The 16,910-nt window shown below is 37.6% G+C and overlaps 1 protein-coding gene across 1 annotated transcript in view; it reads left to right on the forward strand.

Annotated features, from left to right (window-relative positions):
- pcdh7b (protocadherin 7b) overlaps positions 1–16,910 on the forward strand; it is a 128,690-nt gene that overhangs the window by 57,157 nt on the left and 54,623 nt on the right. Inside the window, 2 exon segments of the mRNA XM_046851187.1 lie at positions 7,829–7,954; positions 7,956–8,045. Of these exon segments, the coding sequence (XP_046707143.1) occupies positions 7,829–7,954; positions 7,956–8,045 (216 nt within the window).

A 16,910-nucleotide genomic window follows, 5' to 3' on the forward strand; every position in this document is an offset into this window, starting at 1 on the left:
AATGTGTGGGTTGAAAACAAATTTGAGTTGTTTGAATGCTTTATGTGCTTGGATGCTGACATACTTGCTCATCAGGTTGCTGAGATAATGGATTGGCTCCTTTAAAGGATGTTGATGTGTTTGAGTTTGAGTGTCAAGGGAACTAACACCCTACACGCTTAACACTCGCAACTCTATATGCCTGTTATTCATTACTGAGAAGCATTCGAGAGTAATGTAGCAGACATAAATTAAGTGATTGCTACAAAAATGGACAAGAACTTCATTTAGCTTAGGACATTAGCAGCCAACTGGAAACTTCATTCTCTTGCATGCTTCTAGGCACAAACTCAAGCTGATTGCAAAACTACTCAAAAGAAATCACAATAAATAGTGCAATCTCAGACTAGTTTTCAATGTGTTGCCATTGCTCGAATAAAAACAAGAAAACCTCAGGGACATTTCACTTCTTATTCAGTGTAGTTCAAAGGTGGAAGTGGCAAACTCAATGCTTCAGAGCAAAATTTCAAATGGAAGAGTGGGGAATGTTTTATGAATTTGTAAATATTTGTAAAAACACCCACTTCAGTCAGTTCATTGGTTTGTTAAGTAGTTGTCAGTCATGCCGATGGTGCTGGGTGTCACAAGAAAAAGTGAAAAAGCAATGTTTTTTTATTAATTAGAAAAAAACAACGTTGTGGTCATTTACTTAGTCTAGTCCATGAGTTATTGAGGTACTGAGTGAGCAAAGCCTAAATAGCCCAAATTCTTCATGTCTAAAAGTGCTGTCTGCACACATTCATTAAGAGTCTGAAACCCACTCAGGCATGATTCTTTATTCATTTTCACTGCTAAAAGAGGGCAATAAGGGGGTCAATACATGCTCTAGGGAGCAACACTACAGGAATTAATAGAGAGTTCAAGGGCACTGCATCGATCGCATACTTCAGATCATAAAAATGAGGAAAAGAAGAATTACCACTCATACATTTAAATACCTAAAAATGGCTAAAAGGTGAACTGCCCCTGTTTGCTGCTCAACCTGTTATCTGGACTGCTATTAAACCCAACCCTGTCATAGTGAAATCTGATACTCAGACCAAAAGTGTAAAAGATTTAAAGGCACACAAGTAAAAAAAAAATCATATTATGAAACAAATAAATACAATATTCATGATTCTGCTTTTGTTTCAATGTGGTTCAGCAACAATTTCTAACTGTTGCAAATGTTCACTGCAATGGCAAACAACGCCGGTGTTTTGTTTGCTGAACATCTGGCGAAAGGAATGCCTCTGTTGACATGAGTGGAAATGGAGTGGAACAGGAAGACTTGATGCATTATATTTGTCATTGTGGTGGGCCGAAGCTAAAGTGGAGGATCAGAGGAATGAAGTATCGCTAGGACGGATGGACTGAATGAACTGACCAGGTGAGGGATGTATGCTTGAATGCCTTCCAAAAGCCTCGATTCAAACTGAGCTGACTGAAGTCTACCAAAGCTTGCTTTGAACTTTCGATTCAGAGGGCTGAGTCTGGACTGAGAAAACACTAGTGGATCTTATGCCCAAGGGCTATTTCTTTCTCTCTCTCTCTCTCTCTCTTTTTTTTTTTCTGGAAAAGAATGCTTCTTAGAAGTGCTGATCGGCTATGCTTGAGTTTTGCCCACACAGAAGGCAGCTCAAGGGTCAGATGTGATTAGAGTGGCCCTTGGGAAAAGTTTAAGACCTGGTGAGCTGTTATCAAAGAAGGACTTTAGCAGTGGGTAAAGCGTCTCATAGCAGAAACCTTTTATTTGAGGAGGATATCACAAGTGAGAGCTTGGCTTGGACCTAACTCCAAATGTACTAAAGGGATCCTTGGAGGACTGAGCGAATGATAGAAAAAAAAAACTCTGCTCTGGTTTCAGTGACCTAGGATCACAACAGCCTTGGGTTAAATGTAAGAAAATTTACTTCTTCATGCCAAGGTAGACTGTGCAGGATGCTTTCACAGGCTGGACCATGTGCCCTGGAAGAGAGGTCACACTCCTGACTCAACTCAAACTGTGCTCAGGGGGTCTGGAGCCCATCTGGAGGTCCTCACTGGCAGGAAAGCAGGAGAGAAATGAAGCTTGACCAGCTCCAGTCATCCTTTAAGACAAAGCAGACACTTGAGACTCCCAGAGCTGCAGGGTAAACAAAGACTCCCAAACTCTCACCACAGGTGCTGTCACATAACACATCTGCACTTACACACTTGAATAAGCACACAACCAAAGACCACGAGCCACTCACATTTGAAGCGGCTTTCTTGAAGAATCTCAGCTTCATCCATGTTTAGGCATGCTAAATATGCCTGACCCCCTTCCCATTCCACTGCCATGCTATAAGCATTTAATGAATCATTTCCACTTTGAAACAGTTGAACTTCCTTTGGAAACTTCCTAAGAATGAGCCTAAGAGCGGGTTGCCATGGAGATGGAGAATGAATTTATCTGTTTAGGACTCATGGTTGTTATCCACATCTACATTTAGCTCTCCAGCAGCCATGTATCTGGGTGAAACTGCTCTCCCAGCAATGTGAACGATATGATGCCTGGAAATAATGAGGGAACTCTTGGAAAATGAGCTGTTCCGAAAGATGTTTACAATGACTTTAAACCCTAAAGTTTTATTTATTTATTTATTTATTTTTATAGAATGCATTAATGCAAATTGCAGATTAACACTCTGCTTTCAGCATTTTTTTTCTCTCTTCTTTTTTTGGAAGCAAAACTACTTATGACTTTTATACTTTTACATCAAGCATTCCCCATGTTTAGCTTGTGATCATTCTCCGGTTGCTAAAGTCTAGACTTCATTCTCGAAGGAATATTATATTACGTTAGTGTACAGCAACACTAAAATGTCATCCGACCTCTTCTTTTTGTCGAGTCAAAGGACAGTTTAAACATAAATGCTTGTCAGTCTTTGAAAATAGATCATATCTATTGTCAATATTCTTGTCTTGTACTGATTTAAGTTTGGGGGATTCGATTCTTTGTTTTCTCGTGTATATCCCAGATCAGGTAATCATGTCTGGGGCATTCTCGGGTTCATTCTCTCATTACATGTGCTACCACTGACAGCAGTGGCTGAATTCCAGTGTCTGCTGTACATCCTCCTGCTTCTATTCCCATTTTCAATCTGATCTCTCTTCTATCTCTCCATCTCTCTAGTCAAGTGTGGTGTATCATGGGACATCTGTTAGAAGCCTCAGATTTTTTTGTTATTCCTTCCTCCTGTACATTTCTGCTTCATCTCCTCTTTTCCTCTCCTCTCCGCTTGGTTTAAGAATTACACTAAAGCCTATGAGTTTGTGTTTTCTTTCATTATCTGAATCATTGCATATCCTGGGTCACAGCCACAGGTCTAACTGTTAAAACTACACACACACAAAAATTTAAAAAACAGATCAGTCTTGGTCCAAAAACAGTTTGACCTTCAAATACAAAATATTAAAGTTGCATTTACAAATATACTGATTAGAAAGGACAGTTGCCTACTGAGAAAAAGCAGTATCACTGTGTGTGTGTGTATTTAATTTGAATATAAACTTGAAAACAGTAGGACCTGCCCGCTCTTTCTATATATGGTAAGTTACCTTGGGCCTCTCTTTCCCTCTATTTCCCTACCATATTTGGAGCTTTTATTTCTTACTTTTATTAATTTTGGCCAATTGTGTATTACACCGACTTTGTAAGGACACAGTAATAAAATCTAACTGACAACCAATCGTCTGCTACCAATTACACTGAAATTAGAAAGGAGATCGATGAAGGACTCTAGGACCACGTGTTACGCGCCAGGCAGGGTTGTTGATTAAAGCCAGACCTTTCTGTAGGACGTTCATGTGGTTCTGCTTAGGCTTAAGAAAGCAGTCATGGATCTGTCGTAGACCTCCGGTCACGTTTAGCCTTTACACAAATGACTGCGACATTCAATCAGCCATGCCTGTCATACCAGCAGCACTCAATCACTTAGAGGGAGAAAGGGAAAGACAGAGAGCGAGACAGAGATGCTAAATGGAAGTGAAATCCATGCATTCTCAAAACACTTTCTGAGCCTTCAATCCCTCTAGGGGGTCCTATGTGGATGTGTGTGAGTGTGTGTGTGTGTGTGTGTGTGTCTTACGGAGCTAATGAACCTATATATCCTTAAGACAGGTAGGTATTCTGTCGAGAGGGTCATAGCTGTGCCACATCACAGCAGGGTGCAAAGGGAAGACCATTACAAAAAAGCATTTAAAAAGAGAAAGCAGAATGTATTAACATATTTAGAGTTTGTCTCTTATCTTTGGACATTTTTGAGGTTCCTGGTCCCAATGATTCCAGGGTGTTTTGTTATAACAGAAACCCAAAGCCAAATCAGGAATTTTTATTGTTCATTTGGTTCAAAACAGTCCATAATGCATATGCTCTGAATTGTATAGGAGTCCTTATGTGATTGTTAAAAAATATATAAAAAGTTCAAAAAATGAAAAATCTGTGCATTAAGCGACATCCATTACACCAGATGAAGTCAGTGAATTAATTTCTTCCTTTTTCACTTTTCCAAAGTCAATTTTCCACATTTCGCCATGTTCATATGCTGCTGCACCTTGTCAAAATCCATCACCCAGGACATATTACCCATTTATTCAATGTAAAATTGTCTTCTCACTTGATCTAGATCTTCTGCCATACTTTGATGAATTTCTTGTTTTTTTTTTCCAAAGTCAGATTCATTTAATTTAAATCTGACGATGGATTACTGTTACCATTACTACAATGAGATAGGAAAAGAGATACAGGGCAGCTTAAGAGAGATGAAGCTAAAAGAAAAGGCCAATACCTTTGTGCATACAGTGTATGTGTGATCATTTTTTTCCCCAAATCATTCTTCTGTTAAAAAACTTACCAAATTACTACTCAAGTAAATATTAATTTTATTCCCAGTAAATACTCATTTTAATCCTTGTAATTACACAGAAACATCATTTCTGCTGTATTATTAAGTCCTGATGATACATAAATAAATCACTGTCCTGTGCGAATGCAAAGACAATTGTGTCGTGGTTTTAAAAGGCCTGTTAAAGCATTATAGGCTTGGAGTGGTGATAAGATGGCGCCTGACTGATCTCTGTGAACAGTAATCATATCTGAATGATGACATAGAGTAATAACAAAGATGCTATGAGCTGCTATCACACATTCAACTGAAATCACTGCATGAGTGTGCACGTGTGTGTGGGTGTGAAAGGGGCTGTGAGAAAAGGTGATGAATGAGATTTGTGTGTGTGTCATCAGTGAACTGAGTAAGATGACATTCTGTATGTGTGTATGCGTGTGTGGTTTGTGTGTGTCCACCTCCGTAGCTAACCTTTACACACTCCTTCGCCTAATTTATTAGAATACAAATGCCAAGGTTATAGTGACGTGTCATATCAGAGACACAATTTGGAGTAATGAGAAGCGTCGAAACACTCCGTCAGAGACACAGCAAGTGAAAAAAGAAGGAGGTGGGAAAAAATCACAGAGAGTGAGTGATGGCACTCTGTCGCCTTTAATATTCAGGAAAGCAGGAGTGACAGGGCAGGGAGACAGGAGGGAGGGGAGAGGCAGACCATGAGGCACTAAAAAAGACCGCAAGGCCATTAGCATTTGATTAATATATCACATTCTCCACTTCATTTCTTTATTGGACAGTTCATTTACAGCCTTGCATATACAGTTCTACCTTTTTTTTGTCAATCAAACAAACAGCTTTTTAAAGACTAATTCTCTGTATCTATCCCTACTGTAATGCTGCCCTCTTTTGTAGAGCGAGTTAACACCTTTTTTTTTTTTTTTTTTTCCTTCAGTCAGTGGTTGGTCTTCTTGCTGCTGATGAGTGCGTACATGCGTTGGTGTTTTGCGTGTGTGAGAGTGAGAAAGAGAGAAGGCGTGTGTAATTATTACAGTATTTTGGCCCCTTTGTTAAGTGATGCTAAAAGGGTGACACAAGAAAGAAAGAGCGAAGAGAGAACGAGAGAGAGAAAGCAAGTGAAAGAAAAACGACAGAGGACAGCAAGACCACTTTTCATCTCTGCTCCTCCAACATGTGCAAACGTCGGTAGTTTAATTACAAGGCAACAATGCTCATTAAAGCATCCGAATTTAATTTTCTTTCTGCAGATGGATCTCTCTCTCACACACACACACTTTTTCTCCCACTCTATTTCATTCTCTCCCTCTTTCTCTGTATGTTTCTTGTTCCCTCTCTGGGTCCACTGACCACATGATACAAAGCCCTAAAATCCGGCTTTCTCAGTAAGTCATTGTGAGTCAGCCACATGGTGCCTCCGTGGAAGTCCTTGACTGCAGCCTATTACAGCATCAATAAAGCATTATCACACTCTTCCTGCCCAACTTGTCCACCTACATACTTCTGCGCACGTATTTTTAGAGAATGAACGACTTGTCAAGGCGAATCTCTTGTCTTATTTTACTGAAAAACCAAAAGATGTCGGAGTTCGTATTTATTTTTGTAATCAATTTTATAGTATATACAGTATATATATATATATATATATATATATATATATATATATATATATATATATATATACACACACACACACACACACACATCTTAAATGTGTGTGTCACTGTGTGTGTGTCTTATTTTAGTGGTCGGTTTTGTGGCAAGCAGATATTGAGGGCTGTTGTTTTTGTTGCAATTACTTTACTCTGTGGTTGTGAAGAGTAGCTGAAAGGATTGTGTATGCCTCACGCTACTCCATCTCATCATCTCTTTTCTTTACTGTATTTCTTCAGTCGAGGCAACCTGCTGAGTTTTGAATGGATGGAGCACAATATGATAGTGGAGGCTAGTGACAGCAAAAAAAAAAAAAAAAAGATGAAGAAAAAAAACACACTCAGTCAAAACAAAATTTATAAGCTGCTACTTTATCAGTTTATATGTTGTCCTTATGTGTGTGGAGTGTGTATGTGTGTGCTTTTATCGATGGACCTGCATGCATTTAATCCAGCAAGACCATATTTTTGGTATAGTGCTGTATACGTTTGCATGAATTTGTGTGTCTATACATGTGTGTATGTGCCCATGAACATGCCGCTTGTTTGTTTGCCTGTAGCAATGTGTTCCATCCTATCTTCCCCCTGGGATCCCATCCACTCCCCATGTCCTGTTTTTGTTATAAAGTAAACCACGCAAGGAGACCTGAGCGTCCTTCAGACCTCCCCAGCTATATTTAACACCACTACACCAAGTGTGACATGTCTACTTAATCCTGAGTGCTTTCAACTCATATTCCCAAGACCCTTACATGTGAAAATTACTGCATAAGTCATTAATATTGTAGTTTTTTTTGTTCCCCCATCCGTTTTGCTACTTTAGTAAACTGGTCAACATTAATCTTCTTTCTGCAGAACTCCCAGAGTGCAGTGCTGTGTCAGGAAACAGCCCAGATACTGCATTTACTTGTGTAATTATATAGGCCAGAGGTTTCAAATTCAGGACCTGAAGGGCCAGTGTGTGCACAGGTTTTCACTATGACCTTCTGTTAAGCACAAATTTGGGGTTTAATTACAGAGGTTAGAAATGTTCAAACAAAGCCCTTCCATTAATGTAGGGAAAAAAAAAAACAACAAAGCAAAACAAACAAAAAAAACCTTGCATATCAGCTGCCCCCTCAAGACTTGAAGTTGAGACCAATGGTCTAGGAAACAACCGTAAAACCCTAATGATCCTGCAAGACACCCCAGAATATGCCCCTTCTCCCTTAAATGAAATAAACCTTCCTTGGAGCTCCTCAGTCCAGTGACCCGCAGCACTCTGTTCTCTTGTAGCCATTCCGCCGAGTGACGTTCTCGGTGGTGAGCCAGCCCCAGGACCCCCACCAGGGCTCTCTGCAGAGCTGCTACGACAGTGGCCTTGACGAGTCGGAGACGCCGAGCAGCAAGAGCTCCACAGGCCCCCGGCTGGGAGCCCTTCCCCTCCCTGAGGATGCCTATGAGAGGACCACGCCGGATGGCAGTGTCGGTGAGGCAGAGCATATGGAAAATGGTAGGGGCAAACACAAAAAAGATAAGCCTAAAAAAAAGAGCTCAATCAGATTTTAGATGACAATTGAAATCCCAACAAATGTGGCCAAACACTCACAACACAACACCAGCAAAAAGCTAAATAAATGAGGGAGGCCAGATCTCTGGGATAATAAAACAATCATAAGTTAACGGAAGTACAGCACCTCAGCTATACAGTAAGTGTACAGACAGTCGATACAGCCGGGCTTCATATGTCCATACTTGTGCCATTTTATTTATTTATTTATTTATTATTTGAATTATTGATTTTTTTCGCTTATCACCGTATTTTGTTTGCAAGCTAAAATGTGTGCTTGCCTTGTCAGCTGTCATGTTAGTGTCTGTGCATTATCAAGGTAGCCGTGTTAGAGTTCAGCAGAAATCTGGTTCAGCATGTTTTAGGTTTCGATTAAAACTTTAGACTAGGCAAAATAAACAAACAAACCCGACAAACACATTCAATTCGTTCAAATCAGTTACAGAGATCCAGATGTAGCTCTAGCTCAGTAATGAGCAAGCCAGATTAGACAGTGGCAATGAAAAATGTATTTTATGACAACGAAATCTAAAGGGACAGTTGTTTAATAAACAATGAGTACACAAACAAATTAATTAATACAATATATATATATATATATATATATATATATATATATATATATATATATATATATATATATATATATATATCAAACTCTGATTTTGCTAAATCATCTCTAACTAGTAATCATGTTTTATATAGCTGTTACAGTTTATTGCTTCAAATGTTCCTATTTGATATTAACATACAGTAGGTATATTGTCTCTACAAGCAGTTTCTTTTCCTGAGAACAGCACTGTGCTTAGTTCAAGGCCTTCAATTGAAATTATATTATTTAGGTCTGTAGTGTAAGAAACTGATCTTTGCTGGCTAGTTCCATTTTTACACCACAGTTTACTGAGGCCATCAATAGGACTACTGTTCTCAATCTGGTATGCAGCAAAAGGGCCTGTTATCTACAGTCATCTTGTGATAGCAGATACTTTATTAGGAACACATCCTTTTTTGTTTGAGGTTAGTCTACCTTTTACTTTAGAATGCACAGGTCTTAGATACTTCAAAAAAGCATGACTTTCTCTATTTCTTCATAAAAAATGGAAAGAAAGATTAATGTTACTTGTCCCATGTAAGGCTTTATTGTCATAAATAACTTAATTGTTAATACCTTCATTAATCTCTCAAAGCCTTTTTTGTTTAAATGTCAAAAACAGTGTTTCGTGGCCAAAGAAATCCATGTCAATGTCTCACGTGGTAAAAAGGAATCAAGGCGTGCTGTTGGTGAAAAAGGAAGAATGTGATTTGTGACCTTGCCATTTGGAGAACACTAGCCTAAATATATATATTAAATGGGATTGGCAGGGGAAAATTGTCTTAACCAACTCTGTGTGTAAGATATACAGATTTGTCCTCTGGGCAATTTTTAGACTTGCTCTCAAACAATGCCAGGCCAAATTAGCAGCAATTACAGTCCTCTTACAATTCCGGGTGAGCTTAGAGTAATTGAGCATCAGAGGATCAATGACAGAGTTGTAGCTAATTAGGAGAATGTGAAAAAATGTATGAATAAAAGCCTATACAAAAATATGTTTATGTACTGAATATGTTTCATATTTCAAGTAAATCTCAAATATTTAACTTATGCAAATGCATTTAAATTAGCAAAAAGCATGTTGAAGGTTATCCAGATAATGTAACTGCTGAGTACACTTTCTCTGTAACATGAGGTAAATATTAAAATCCAAACTCAGTATGTATAGTTTTTACTAGTTACTTATTAGTCATAGCATAAACACAGCATTGGCCTTCTCTGTGATACTTTAAGTCCAAATGTATTCCCCATTTGCTGTTATAATAACCACCACTCTTCTGGGAAGATGTTCCAGTAGATTTTAAAGTGTGTTTGAGGAGATTTGTTCTCATTCATCTACAAGGGTGTTCCAAGGGGAGTTCCAATTCACTCCGACCCCTCCTAGTTCAAGTGAAGGGAAAATATAATGCTATTTCATCTCAAGTCATCCTATATAATGACAGATCCTAATAGTTTTATGAAGAACCACATACCACAAAACCTTTTGTCAATATGTGTTGTTTCCCAGTTTTCTGTTTCTTTTACCGTATATGATATTTCAGGTCTTTCAATGTCAGAAAACAGGCAAACAAATGACTCACTTTTCAAAGTGACACTGCTATGGGCAGGTTTTAGTAAAAGTGTGTGTTTGTGTGTAGTTCAGAAAAAAACCTAGGTTGAGAAGTATGTGTGTGGGAATGTGTGTGTGTAAGGATGGTACGAATGCCAAAACTAGGTAGGACAAAACTAGGTAGGAAAAGGAGCATGTTTAATTCAGTACATAGTGTAGCTGGCAAAACAAGTCCAATCGCTTATGGATTCAATGTGTTATATACTGATTTTTTTCTTCCAATAGAGGGAACACACTGCACTATCAACCTCTTTCTCCACACACATGGTTTGAAATAATTTCAACCAGGAGTCTTAATAAGGTGTAGGTTGACAAGGACACTTATTGTGAAATGTCCAATGGAACCCTTGTAAAGTATGAGACAGTAGTGGGGTTTTTTGGGGTGTTTTTTACTCAGTTTATTTCCAATTGACCAAGCACAATATGGATTTATGAAATTACAATTAAAAACTATTTCAGTAAAAAAAAAAATAAATAAAAAAAAACAGGCTTCCTCGACCAATACAGAAATTGCAAGGATAATAAAATGGTTAATACACCCTATTTTTCATAATGCATAGTATTATATAGTACACAGATTTAGCTAGGCTATTGTGAACCATTAAAAACAACCTAATACCTTCAAATGCTTTAAAAAAGGAGCAACAATATATTTAGTAGTCATAGTTATAATTGTAGTTTCACTTTATACATATACACATATTTGTCATCAATTCTATACTCATCCATACTCATTAATATTTACTAGACAAAATCACATTCAAACAAACATTTCATTAGATTATTTAATCGCCTCACACTGTGTGTGTGTGTGTGTGTGTGTGTGTGTGTGTGTGTGTGTGTGTGTTTGAAAATCTAGCTGGATATCGTTGTAAAAAGGAAGTGTGCTTCTTGTAGCTTTTATTCTCTCCTTAGATGGTTTCTAAAATATTATTCTCAAGTACAGTGTTATTCTATACTGAGAGTTTACTCTATAGTGAGAGGTTTCTTTTTTCCACAGCTCTCTCTGGTGCTATACATTTTATTTTCTGTGGTTTGATTCAAATGTGAATAGGGTTCAATGCAGTTTTTTTTTCCTTTTACCACACAAATCTTTGTAATATTACTTTAAATACTCGGCCATATTTATTTAAAGCTGAGTCAAATACAATAGCTAAATAAGCATATACAAAAATCTGTCTTGCACATGTGAATATTTAAGCCTTTCATTTTAACAGTGAGATAAGCACTCTGCAGTTCATTATACAAAACCAGTACAGCAACTATATCAAGTGTAATATAAACAGTAGCAATAGCCAAAATAAACAATAATAACATTTAAGTAGCAGGATTTGGTGTCAAGAGAAGATGTATTACAGTAAATCAGAACTCACAGAACTGCGTCTTTATTAGCTCAGGTCTAGTAAAATGCGTATTTGTGTATGAGGCAACATGAAGGACAGAGTTATTCAGGCTATTCAACTATCAATCTAAAACATGCCAAATGCAATTTTATTAATTTTCAAGGTATTTAATTAATTTTGTTTCAAGTGTGTTTGTGTTTATATTAAATATGCATATTATTTCTTCAGGAAATAATACATATATATATATATATACACGCACATACACTCACGCATATTTTGAAATAAATTATTAATTAAATCTAACTGCTGTTTAAGACAACCTAATCAAGTTCTTATATAAATGAAAACATTACAATTGGAAATTTAAAATGCAAACACACAATACAAACAATAAGACACATTAAACAATAGACTAAGGTCATGAACGAAGAAAGTGAATGAAAACCTGGACATACACTAAGAACACAAAGAGTTAGGTGAGATGTGGGCTTCTTTTACAAGTGATAAGTGCTACATGCTAATCTAATTACTGTCTAGTGACTCAGGTGTGCCAGCATGTGGTCTCATGGGGTGCAGTGGCTGATGAAAATTGTAGTTTGTGACCAATGTCCACCAAAATTCTCCACTACAGGTGGAAAATGATTGATTGTGTTTCCTAATTATGTATAGAAAGCAGCATTAATAATAATAATAATATTAATAATATAACTCAGTTTCAGTAAAAAAAAAAAATTCTATTCTCCAAACTTGGACAGCTCTTTCTCTCCTGGGATACTCCTTGGATCACCCATTGACTGCTTCAGCTTTATTGGCTCGATATTTGCATAATCTGCATAAATTAGGGCATTTTTATGTTAATTCAATATATATGAGGACTAGTGGACAGTTGATGCTGAGTCATGATTTGCCCTCAGAGCATTTCGGTCATTTTTTAAGTGCCACAGAAATTTATTTTAGGATCTGTGCATTCAATGCAAAACTTGCATTAAAGCAGCTTTGAATATTAATATTAAGGAGTGTTTTTTAAAGGTCTGTTAAATTCAGCTCCTGTAACAGTAAGACACACACACACCAGTCTAGATATGGTTGAAATGCCATCACTTGAAAGCTGGAATTTGTAATCCTCTGTAATTGTGTTCATTATATGTGTGGAAGATGTGTGTAATTAAGATCCTGGTGAGTTGTGTGAGTTGAGTCTGAGTGTGTCAGGATTTAGGTGTGTGTGAGAGAGAGAAATTGGAGGAGTGAGGGAGTGAGAAAAGAGAAAGAGAGAGGGAAAAAGGGAGGGGGCAGTTAGTGGGCAAGTAGTGCAGGATTAAGGTCAGGGCAGGAACTCTAACGAGGAGACCCTGCCGTGAGAAGGATGGATCTACAACACACACACACACACACACACACACACACACACACACACACACACACACACACACGGAGGTAACACATTTTTTTAGTGCAGACCATCTTGATACATGGTACATATTAGTGTAAATTAGTTTATATTATTTCATTCTCTCCCGTTCTCTCTCTCTCTCTCTCTCTCTCTCTCTCTCTCTCTCTCTCTCTCTCTCTCTCAGTCTCTGAGGTGAGCTCATGCACATCCTTTACCTCCATATTTTTCATGTTTTCTTTTTCAAGGATAAACTTTTAACTTTACAGTCCTTGGCCCCAACAGGTTTTTTATTGTGACCCAAAAAAAAAAAACCTCTGCAGAATATTTCAATAGGGGATTGGAGTTGCCCGGTCCAAGCATATGGCACTGAGAAGCATAACCTTCTCAAGGGTACAGTAACACAGCACAGTCTCCTCTGTGAACACAGAAACGTTGTCATTTCTGGCCGTGGCTCAGTTTTCTTTATTGGAGCTTATTGTTTAAATGGAACATGTCAGATGTTGTGTGGTCTGAAAAACGGCACGCAAAAATAATGTGCCAATAAATTTTAAAAGCCCGTTCTAAGCTTTTTAAAATGTCTTTCTAAGCGCCATTATCATCCATTTAGTATAGTTATTAATATTTTAACCATAGCTTTTTGCCCTGATTCTCTCAAAATATTCCCCTGATATTATTAAGAGAATGTTACAATTCATTACATACATAAACATGATATATATATATATATATATATATATATATATATATATATATATATATATATATATATATATATATATATATATATACACATACTACATTTCCATATAGGCATGCTTAATTATTAATATGCATCCTTGTTATGACATTTAAAATAAAATAAAAATGCATAAATGAAAGAGCATTTTTAGTATGGGTTCTGCTTTTTTTTTTTTTTTCACCCAGTGAACAGATTAAGGAATTGAAAAAGGAAAGCTGTAGGAAAACGGTGCTTTCTCCATGCTTCATTTGAGGAGCTGGTTCCAAAAGGCCAGATGGCAATGCAAGTGGCGTTTAATTAAAGCTATTCATATTTCCAGAAAGCCCATGAGCACCACAATGCAATAAGCCAGGTCTTCTTCTACACAACTCAGGTGGGGACAATAACTGTATGGAGAATTAGAGTTATAGTTCTATTTGGTTTCTTATTGATGCTTAACCTCAGCCGAGCATCTTATATCTAGCCACAACACGCGAGCGTCAAAGCAGAACCCAGATGTTACCCGCTGATCGATATGAGGAAATAATTATGTTTATGATCTTTAAGGATGCGTAATTTTGCTTAGGTGAAGAGCGTACAGGGTCATTCGCACGGTTTTCGAATTCAAATGTCCTGCATAATTATTCGCCCCCTCTTGAACTTTGCCACAATTGGGATTCTATTTAAACAGAAAGCATAAAATGTGTGATTGCATAAGTAATCAACACCTGACCCCACAGCTCAGACCCTTATTTTTTTTATTAATTACTATCCAAATTTATGTAATTAGTTCACTTTTGTAGAATATAATACAAGGTTACATGGTCTCTATATACCTCTGCCTGAGTTCTTGAAACTCTTTGTTACAGTTCCTTTGAGAATAAGCCTGAACGACCTGCATCATAGAGACAGAAAAGAGTGGGTGAATAGTTTGTGAGAAAAATGTGAGAGGGCACCAAAGAACAATCTGAATGTTACTTTATCATTCCATATGAATGCTAATAATTATGTATGTGGTTTGCTTTTTGTGGTGGTTATTACTATGCCAGAACAATGGTCAAGGAGGTTAATACTTTTGTTACAGCCCTCCCTAACAACTATATGTAAGTCTGAACACACGCACACACACACACACACACACTTTTCATCCTTTCACAGCTGCAGCAGTTGACTAGTAATCTGCATGATCATGCAGGCCCAAAGAAAACAACAGTGCATTTGTGGTCTCGGAATTATTCAGAGCTTCAAAACAGTAATTTTACTGTTGCTACTGTAGAACACACAAATCACACCTAGGAATTTATTTGGCTCTCAGTCAAAAGAGGAAAAAAATGTAAAACATCATATATCTTTACATCACATGTTTGAATCGGACCCACCGCTGTAGTTAAAGACAACATGTGAAAATGCGCACTTTATTTTGTCAAGCAGGGGAAAAAACAGCCCAGGTTCAGCAACCTCGCTAATGTGGGTCTTTTGAAATGTAGTGAAGTGGCAACTGCTATTCAGGATAAGCGCCGTGTTGGTACCACATGTTCTTTGCCCAGGCTAGTAAGAGAATGCTGTCTTTCAGCCATGCATGGTTATGCTGACTGCATGAACAAAGTTGCAGTTAAAAATCTTCCCACTACTTCTCTGATGCAGGGCCACACCTTAAAAAACCCCAAAGGCACCCACAAACATGTTCTCACACACACACACAAGCACACACACACACACACACACACACACACACACACACACACACACATTTACTCACACGCACAGTCACACACCCACACGCACCTTAGTCAATAAAATATTGACAGAAATGGTGCCTCTCTGAAGGATATTAAAGTGCAAAAGGGGAGCTCACAGCAGAGAGCAGAATGCCAAAGAGATAAAAAACAGAGAGAAACAAAAAGGGAGCAAGATAAAGGGAGAGAAAGAGATTATTACAAACAAGGCACACTTCAGCTACACTGAAACACACTTACGCTTTTACTGCCTAAATGTAACACCGACTCTTCATTTGTAAATCAGGAAATTTCAAAACACCAAAGAAGCATATGGAAATAACAGCACCCCAGGGGCCTCACATTATAATGAAGCATTCTGGGCCTATAGATTTAGCACGGTAAGCATGGTACACTGAGGGGATGTGTTTCGAGCTGTGGGTTCTGTATCAAAATAAGGGGAGGATCCCAGCAACAGATTTTTAGCCTGTTAGCAAGTTCAAGCAAGTTAATGTTAATGTTATAATTTCCAAGATACAGAAGAACATCTACATTTTAGCCACAACACTTACAACTTTATATGGTTATTTCTCTCTCTCTCTCTCTCTCTCTCTCTCTCTCTCTCTCTCTCTCTCTATCTATCTATCTATCTATCTATATATATATATATATATATATGTGTGTGTGTTTCATCTGGTTACTTTCACTTTGCAATGTCTATATGTAGATGAACTTTGACCTATTGATTTGTGAGCCTCAGTGTTGTGAGCCAATGAAAACAAGAAGGAGGGGTCATGTTTGTGCTGTTTATCATCCATGCTGTTGGCTTGGAGCCATCTCATCTACCAATATACACTAGGGGATTCATGATAAGATTCTCTCTTTTATTTTTTTCCCCTTTGCCTCTAAGATTTTCTTGTTAGCAATGTTGGTACCCATTTGGTTACCTAGATAGGTGTTATATAGCATATTTAAGTATGCTGTATGGTAAACAAAGGTTCTCAGATTTATAGGTCAAAAGTTATAGTAAGCGAGTCAGTTCAATATTTAAAGGACATATAGCTGCTAACACATATACAGTTGTTGTCTCTACTGATCAGTTATTACAACAACAAATAACTAAACTTTATAATTTGCCCACTTTTGCTTAGCAGTTATATTTTCCTAATATTATTTGCCAATATTTTCAGTGTGCTAAGCATCTAGCAGTACAATATTTCACCCCAATATCCTGGATGTTTTCCATCTAACATTGTAGTCTGACTGCAATCATTGTGTCAAGCAGCAACCAAACAGAATTAAATGTGAAACAATGGCAACATCAAAGAACAGGTGAAAGGTCAGGCATTTAGTCTCAACATGGCAAACACCAGAATGCAAAACTAAACCAGATAAACATGCACAAGAAACAAGCGTCTATACTTCAGGCAATAAACTA

Source organism: Silurus meridionalis, chromosome 6 (genome assembly GCF_014805685.1).
Source record: "Silurus meridionalis isolate SWU-2019-XX chromosome 6, ASM1480568v1, whole genome shotgun sequence".
NCBI classification, from domain to species: Eukaryota; Metazoa; Chordata; class Actinopteri; order Siluriformes; family Siluridae; genus Silurus; species Silurus meridionalis.